Below are 9043 nucleotides of genomic sequence, written 5' to 3'. Positions count from 1 at the left end.
GGGGCAATTATTTCAGAGCCTGGCTTTGTGCATTAATAAAAAGCAAGATTCTATTGTCTGGTAGCAAAAGTATCTTACTATACAATGTGTAGTGCTGCAGAAGAAAACTAAACCCTACTTCGAACAGTTCTTCCAGCCCTAATCATAAATGCACATTTAATTCTACTTTCTATCGGCTGCGTCAGCACTCACCTGCCCAGAAGGCGAAAACAAGGATTTTCAAATGTCAGAGCATTTTGGAAAAAAACAGTAGAATAAGTCTGAAGATTTGAATTTCCACATGCATTCAGGAGAACCAACTTGCTTTAGTCCTTTCATGTCTTTATACCTCCATTTCAGTCCCACTACAGTGGGTCAGGAAAAGTAAATTCACTTGCGCTCTGGAAAAAGTGGTAGGAAAGGATTGGATGCTGGGAACATTTCTCCCCATCCACTAGAACAAAACGAAAGAATGCCAAAAATACTCTCATCTCAAAAATATTTTTAAAGATTGAAACAGAAAAAGGAACAGAAACAGCAAAGGAAATTCTTTGTGAAGCAATATTTACTTGAAAAGATGTAAAAAGCAACAGGCAAAAAAGTCTCCTCTGCATCTGTACAGGGCCCTGCACAGAGGGAGAGCGAGCACACGTGCGCACGCACGAACCCTAGGGCATTCAAGCCTCATGAATCATCTCTTCCCTACCCCCTGCCCAACCAAGAAACCCACAATATGCCATAGGATGTTTTTAAAGTAATGCATGAAGAGTTCTTATTTGCTTTATGGTTTCAGATCCTTTAGGGTGCAACCATCCAAGTCCAGTATCATCATCCTTAATTCTAAACCAAACCCTGTGCTATCCAATGATCAAAGCTGGGTGCTGAAATACTGCGTGTGGTATAAGTGCCCAGAGACTTGCATGCAAGACTGTTTTAGAAATAGTTTATATAAGGTTTATAGAGAAGAAAGATGGCTTTGTAGTTGAAGCACCACAGCACAGATCTGAAGGCTTAGGTGCAGTGCATCCCTCTCCCCCATGCCTTTAGCTCCGCTTGTTATTTTGAATAAAATACTTGGCTGGTCTCTGCCTCAGTTTCCCCTCTCTGTAAAATGGAGCCAACACCAAAATGTCAAATATCCAGTTGCATGTTCTAGGCATTTGCAAACATTTATCATTCAAAATAGAGAACGAATCCGACGCATGAGATTACCATAGCATGAAGCAGGAAGGGTCAGATTTTTGTTAGAAGGAAGCCTTAAAATTTGCCTCTAGCTTTCTACTTACACAGGCAGCTGGCAGGATACCAATGGCTTTAAAGAAGAAAGAAAAAAAAAAAAAAAAGAGAAAAAGAAAGAAAGAAAGATTTTTGGAGATACATAACTCATTTAATTGAAACCATTAGTTTTACTGGCAGACAGCTTCACATTTCTGTTCTGTTAATCCGAACAAAGTGCTGCAATTATGACTCAATACACAATGTCCTCTAGTGCCACTCACCCCTTGCTTACATAGTATGGAAAGAAAAAAGAAAACTTTTCAGTTAATGAAACATCTAATGCTTCTATCCAGAATACTTTTATTATATGGTTATCATATACATCAGAATTATATTGGAAACATTTACAAATATGTAAAGAGTAGTTCAATAACCTCCAGTATTCACATACACACAGTAACTCACACACTCATTTTGCATGTCTAGTCAGTTATCAGGCAAATGATACACAAAATTATTGCTTTGTGAACATACACCTCAGATTAAATTTAATCTTCAGTGGCAAGAACTGAGCATTAAAAAAAAAAGTCTTAAATACCCTGTATGACATACCTGTGCATAAACCTAACAATGTATTTAGCTTACCCATTACCTTTGAAATACTTACCAAAATTAAAATTTGGAACCATTTTTATAAAAAAAAAAAAAGTATTAAAAAGTTCACCATTATTTACAAATCCGATTAAATTACACATAAATAAATATATACATTCAACACACTGCTTCCCTTAAATTCACATAAAGCCTCCCTGGATTCTTTTTTTAGGCCCTAATAGGCAAAAATGTTCTCTTTAAAAAAAAAAAAAAAAAAAGAGAGAGAGAGAGAGAGAAAAGAAAAAGAAAAAAAAGTTATGTGCCTATTCTTTCAAGTTTTTTTTTTCCAATTTAAAAGCATGACCCAATATAAATATGCAAATAAAGCTGCAATATCCTTAGACAAAAAACAGATTTTCTAAAAGGATTTTTTTTTCAGTCCGATGTAGTTCTTATTTGTTAAAAAATATCAAGATGATATCCACTGCAGCCAACATTCCTGCAGTTCTAAAAAGCCTGAAGTTTTCATAAAAAATAAGCCTCGTAATTAAGACAAACATGTCAAATGCCATCAAATAGCTTTTACATCTAAAGACTTCAATTTTCTCCCATGGTAGTCTGAAAATAAAGCAAAACCAGACCGATCTTGCCATCTTCAGGTATTTATAAAACATTTAAAGTACATAAAACTAAAAATCATTGCTTAATACTGCATTATTGTTATCATTGCATTTAAAAAGAATAAAAACCTGAAATTTCATCTGACAATGAACAGGAGCCAATCTAAAATTTGCATCTTAAAAAATATACATGGAGCTAGTCACCACTAGATAGTTAGGTGTTGAAAACTCTCTATCTTTTTGCATATCCATCAATAACATTATAGCACCACTTTTACAGCAAAGGATTTTAATACGTTTGTGCCGGTACTCATCTTCGGTAACTGATTCCACAGTTAAGGGACACTGCAGCTTTAGAAAGGTTTGACTTACGGATCTGGAGTGGGGGGGGAAGGGTGGGTGAAGACCCTGAAAAAAGGGCCATTTCCCCCTCCACTCCCCCTTTTTTCTACCTGCCCCCTAGGCAAGAAGAACTCAAGTCTGTGTTTAGAACGGTTTGAAAAAAAAAAAAGTCTGGTTTCTCTCATTTTACTTCCTGTGCTTATCCATTTTATCAATGGTTTTGTTGGTTTCTGCAGGGCTCTGGTCACCAGTGTTCATATAGGTTTTGTCTGCTATTTTTAACGCTTCATTTAGGTAGTTCTGGACGGATGTCATGGCGGCACAGATGGCAGCACTCCCAAAGCCATGTGTGATCAGGCTAAAATGAGTCAAACAGCCCTGGATACCAGGGTCCAAGATTGGACTAGGTCTAGTGTTTCCAAGAGGAGTTCTATCCTGAGTGAGGAGGTCTGTGAATTCCTTACAGATCTGCCTGCAAGACATAAGAAGTGTTCACACTTTACACCAGAGCCAGGGTTCCTGCAGGAAGTACAAGAAGTCCTACAAGATTTAGCAGGAGGAAAAAGGAAGATGGGGAGGGGAGGGGGCAGGGAAGAGATGCAGGGTCCTTGAAAACGAAACGAACCAGCAGTAATAATTCGGACTACGTAGCAACTAGAAAGACTTTTAAAAAGTCAGTTACATTTTATGTTCTCATCAAGATCCTTGATCTAATTTGAAAAATTAAAGCCTCAGTGCCAGTCTCTGGTGTCCATTTAACTATATATCGTACAAATGTGCACACACTTTCCAAAGCGTGATCTTTCCAGTTTTGGTGTCTGGCTGGTTCTGCTTCATTTACTCCTGATTTTTTTTAAATTAATTTAGGGCCAGTTTCTGTGAGAACTTCCACAGCTGCATTTAAGTCATTTGCAATTGATAATATGGCTGAACTGGGGCATTTCATTGAGCTGTGTGCATTATCCACATTTACCCACCTCATTAGAGGCCCTGATCCCATGAATACTTATGCACATGAGCAGCACACACAAATGTTCAATGCGACTACTCAAGCACATGAAGTTACTCCCATGCATTACAGCTCACAGGAGCAGAGTCCTAGATTTTAGATGTGCTTTGTTCTTTTCACGTGAACTGAGGGAAGTTAATGGAATCATCATTATTGGATCAACTGCACAATAATGTGCTGTATTTTGGGGGGAAAAGGAAAAAAAAAAAAGTTACTCTAGGAGTACAAAAATATATACTTGAATAACTAAGAGTGCGATTTCATGTTCGTAGACATAGTATTTTCATTAAGAGATATATTCCCGTGAATTAAGCTTCGTCTTGTAGGAAGAATCCAGTATTTGTTTGTGTGGTTCTCTCAGATTATAAACCAACACAGTTATCGCTGAGCCCAGATAACTATCAGCCCACTCAAGGCAAAGAAATCCCTTTTGCCGACTCCTGCGGGCTTTACATCAGAGCTTAAAATTGCTGCTATACAACGCTGTTTAAAAAAACAAAAACAAACACCACACAAAAAACAGGTGCATATACAAAAAAAAAAAAAAGAAGTATCTTCTTATTCTATAAGAGCCTAGTGCCACGTCTACAGATGCTGGCTTTCAGCCTCACTTAATTCTTCAGCACAGTACCACAAGGGCTTCTGATAACTCTTGGAATTATAAAAACACACGGGGCTCTTCGTTTTTAATAAGGAGCCAAGAACTGGGCTGTATTTTACAATATCAGATTTTTCTGGTCACCGAAAGCAGCATTATAAAAGAAAAAAGATTCTCTGAACTTACTTTGCAGCAAGAAGCATGTTTTTCCTGTTAGCCATCTCGTTACGGCCCAAGTGCGGTCTGGTTAAATATTCAGCCACTGCTTTAGAGGGAAACTCTGTCTCGCATACATAGCCAAAGTCACGAGCAAGATGTACCGCTTCACCTGGAACAGGGAGAGGGAATAAGTGTGCACGTTTACTGCATGCGAGAATACCAGACGTTCACCATCAGAAGATTAGAGAAATATATACTAAGTACAAGTACTTACGTTCCTCCTAGCATGCTCTAATTTAGAAAGTAATTTATGTAGTGATTCACCCCACTGTTTGTTGTTATTTTCTAATAGACAATACGTCTCCCTTCCTCAAATTGGACTGGGGAAATCTGTATGCCATGTGCTTTAAAATAATTGTTTTGGTTGCCTTTGTATCAGAAAACAAGCTGTGGGCTTCTGCATCTAGTTAAGGGTAGGTTTGGCTCTGAACACTCAGAAGGCACACAAAACTGGCACGAGACCTCCATTTGCGCAAGCAGATTTCTGAAGTTAAATAGACTTCGCACACAAGCTACTACTCACAAATAATCATCTGAATACATATTCAATTGAGAGAAAAACAGCAGTATTGTTTTGGCCAATTAAAAAACTTATTCTAACAAAAACCCTGAATTTTATTGCGACTTGCGTGTCAGCAGACGCTTGGACTGCAGTACCAGTTCTGCTTTCCGAGAGAATTAAACTAGAAACCAGTACGGTATTTTGAGAAACGGCTCTTCTCAGTCTACGTGAAGTTAGGTTTAAGTATTCCTACCCCTTAACAAAAATCAGTTGAGCGCTCACACTCCTGAAGCCAAGCTAGGCTCATCCAGGGCCCACATAACTTGCTGCAGATTAAACGAGCTCCGGTTTCCTACCAGGAAGTCAAAAGCTGTAAAATCTCACTTTATATGCACGTTTATTAGGAAAGCTTCTGAGGATACCATGGAGGTAGGTCACTCATTGGAGTCAGCTGCTCCTGTGCTTTTAAAGTCTCCCAATAGGAAGCCAAAGGACATAGAAATGGAGGAAGTTCACACTCCCCTACTCGACAAACATGTACACTCCAGCTTCCAGACAAGTTGAGGTTCTCACTGAGACTTAAGACCTGCTTGGTATAAAGAAATTCCTCCCTTTATACCTGTCAAGTTCACCACACCGCAAAAATGACTAGGATATATTTTTCCCCCGTTGAACAGAATGAATAAAAAATGTTTATCTCGTGAATTAAAACTTCACAGTTACTGCTGTAGGAATTAAAACGTACTATTGACACTTCACATAGAAGTGGGGGGGGGGGGCAGAGGTGGAACACATTCATATACTTATAAAAACCTTTCAGATCAAGTGTTACTGGCATGGGACACTACATTTGTCCTGAGGATGATCCCAAAGAAAAAGGTCTTATTTGCATTAACATGTCGAGAGGTTTAGTAGGCTGCACTGTTTGCTTATTTTCTGGAACTCGTTTTCTAAAAGCTTTGTTCCGTTTGGTAGTTTCTAGGCTTCAATTTGCATGCAAAATTAGAAGACATATGCCTAACAGTAACAAAAAATTTTTTTATGAAACGCATCTAAAAACTAACCTTCTACCAAAGACGTCAATAAAGTCACATTTGCAGCTTTCCTCCTACCGGCTGGAAGATTCAAGCCAATTTTATCCAGTTTTTCCCTTAGTGATCTGCCACCATTTTTGGATTTGGCTCTGTAATTAGAGAGAGAAATTATCTTATTTAGCTGGGGGGGAGGGGAGCAGCTCTTATTTTGAAAATGGAAAACTTGAGTTACTAACATGCAATGAGAATCTATTGGGGAAAAAATGAAAACAAGCTCTGTTTTCAAATGACCTACTTTTTATTGCCATCAGGCTAAAACAGATCAGAAAAACAAGATCAAACGTGTTTTGCCTGTAAAACTGCACCATCAAAAAATGGTGGCCGAACAATGAGCGTTACATGGATTCAATAGTTTATAGAAGTTAAAGGACATAGAGCAATACATAAAGACACACGATCCAAGACAGTTTTACAGGCAAGATTATTTCTCACCACACTAGGAAAAATCGTCAAAAAAGTCTCTTCTTGCCGTTTCAAAGATGGAATCAATCAGACTTTAAGCAGAGAGAGAGAACTTGCTGTCAGAACTGTTATAGCACTTCTCTTTGGGAAGTGCCAGAAGTGCAAACAAGGAGTTTTATTTCCAAAGCCTATTAGAATTCAGCGTTATTTTTTTTTTTTTCCAGAAAATCCTTTAGACAAAACAATTCTTCCATCCCCATCTCTGCACGAACCTCGCAAGAAAAATTATTCAACAATATCTATTTTAGGGTAAAGGTGGGGGGCAACAGCAGCCTACCTTCTGAGTACGCCTCCCAGCAAAGAGGCGTTTAGGCATTCTGGAGGCGAGAGCCTTCTCTGAACCTCTGCTACTGTCACTTTATATTTAGATGTGGAACTCAGCAGAGAAAGCCTCCCCGGAACAGAACAAAACACTTCGTTGGGGTTTATCACCACTCCAATTAATCCATCCTTCTGGCAGGGGAGACCCAGAGCACTGTTTTTCGTTAAGGAAATAGGACCTGCAGGAGGAGGTGGGAAAGCAGGTATTTTATACAACGAGGAAGAAGTGACAGTTGAGGTTTCTCTGAAGACATGGCGTCAAACCTTGTTTCACGTTAAATATTCCCCAGTGAGTCTCACCCTAAATCCTAACCTACAACGCCCACCGGTTAGATGGAGCACACACAGCTACTAACAGGCAATGATCATGTTGTTCCTGCTGTCCTCACAGCACATTTCAAGAAGCTGCTGCATCACAATTAAGAATCTGTCACAATCTTTAAAAAAGTCATGTAAAAAGACCACAAAAAAATAAAAATAAAAAACACCCAACAACCCCCCAAAACCCTGTTGTGTACCAATGAAACCGTATTCTGAAGTTAACAAATTCGGAAGCAGAAACGACACAGCAAGACTATAAAACTTTATAGTGGCAGACCGTAAGTTAGCAACGCACCAGAAAACTCCTTCAAATGAAGAGATAGGGACAGAGGTCCCCTGCCTTGCCCAGCCAAGCACAAGCAGCGCGATACGGAGAACAAAGTGCCAAAACAGGACAGCGTTCTTCCTCCACTTTCACAGCTGAGAGACCAGCCTCTCCCTCAAGTTCAACTCTTCTCCAAATATTGCAATAAAAAAGACGCGTATCCAGCCGAGACCAGAACCGAGAGCAAGACAGCTCGTGTTTAAAGGCGCCATTCTAAGTCCCGAGCAGGGATACCGTATTTGCCAGAGATACGCACCAGAATTAATGTAGCAACGTGCTGAAAACCTGTCCACTAGCCGCTCAGCAATTAAATCATTCCAGTGGGCAACTAATGCGAGCAAGGGTTAAAACAGCAAAGCCTGCCCATATTTACTACATGCAGGGACACTTGAGGGGTGTATCCGACAGCAGAACAGTGCGTCCATGAGCTAATTCAGCCATCAGAGCTTCCGACCAGCGCTTCTGCTTTTCCTCAGATACTTATTTGTTTGAAGTCCCCTTGAGAGGAAGCTTGCCCTGGTTTTTAAAGGGCCACTTGGTTGGCCAGCAGCAAGAAGAGAAAGCCAAGGCTTGCCAGCCAAGTCAAGATGTTTTTAAGCCTGGTTCAAGCAGCAGTTCCCAAGTGATTTCTAGGGTGGCTGATGACAGTGGCTCTCCCCCAGATAAGCTCCCTGCAAGCCGCTCCCCCCGCAAGCCTTGTCCTGGTGGGGAAGAGGCAAGGCACTGGGAGAGCTGAGATGTCCTTGGTTGCCCCAGTGCTGCCACCCCTGCCAAAGGGCAAGACTGAAAGCAAGAGCAAATGCAAGACTGCTCTCCCTCTGCCCCTGCACGGCTGGCAGCATCCCTGGGACTTGCTGGCAAGCAGCTCCCGGTGTGGCCCATGCCTTCGTTACCCGCCTCAAGCCTTCCTCTGGCTTTCCCACACTCCTTCCCAGCACAGGCACTGGGGATCTACGCCCCCTCCTTCGCTCCCAGCAGCGACCCGCAGGCCTCCTGCCGCCGAGAGGCTCTTGAACAAACGCACTAGGGAATCCTGCCCCACGACGCAGCGAGGCCGAGGTAGAGGGAAGCAAAAAGCGCCTACTGACCTTTTCTAATGACCGTCTGGTCGTGCATTAGCAAGTGCTGGTCTTCCACGTTCTGCGGAAAGAAGTACAGGTCCTTTAGAGCGGGCGAGGCTGGGATCTGCCCCCCCCCCCCGACGGTGCCCCGGCTCTCAAAGCAGGGCCGGCTGCCCTCGCTGGGAGGCAGGGAGCCGCCGGGGCCAGCGCCCGGGCCTTACCTGCACCTCGTCCATCTGATGGGCCACGTCGTGGAGGCCCAGGTTCTCGGCCAGCGCCGCCGCGTCCAGCCCGTGGGCCTGGGGCAGCAGGAGCTCGGCTCGCCGGTACGCCTCCCTCCTGCCCCCGGCCGCGCCGCTCTCCAGGGCCGAGAGGTGG

The 9043-nt window shown here is 42.0% G+C and overlaps 1 protein-coding gene across 1 annotated transcript in view; it reads right to left on the bottom strand.

Moving 5' to 3' along the window:
* Positions 1–2218: 2218 nt before the first annotated feature.
* Positions 2219–9043, bottom strand: part of TFAP2C (transcription factor AP-2 gamma) — a 7810-nt gene continuing 985 nt past the window's right edge. Inside the window, exons 2-7 of the mRNA XM_019548084.1 lie at positions 8887–9036; positions 8693–8744; positions 6915–7137; positions 6146–6264; positions 4547–4688; positions 2219–3225 (exon numbers count right to left, since the gene is read on the bottom strand). Coding sequence (XP_019403629.1) covers positions 2940–3225; positions 4547–4688; positions 6146–6264; positions 6915–7137; positions 8693–8744; positions 8887–9036 — 972 coding nt within the window. The 3' untranslated portion in view covers positions 2219–2939. The remainder of the gene's footprint in view (positions 3226–4546; positions 4689–6145; positions 6265–6914; positions 7138–8692; positions 8745–8886; positions 9037–9043) is intronic.

Source organism: Crocodylus porosus, unplaced genomic scaffold (genome assembly GCF_001723895.1).
Source record: "Crocodylus porosus isolate Cpor-Errol unplaced genomic scaffold, CroPor_comp1, whole genome shotgun sequence".
Taxonomy (NCBI): domain Eukaryota; kingdom Metazoa; phylum Chordata; order Crocodylia; family Crocodylidae; genus Crocodylus; species Crocodylus porosus.
The sequence above is the reverse complement of the archived record's forward strand: the minus strand, read 5'-3'. Positions and strand labels throughout refer to the sequence as shown.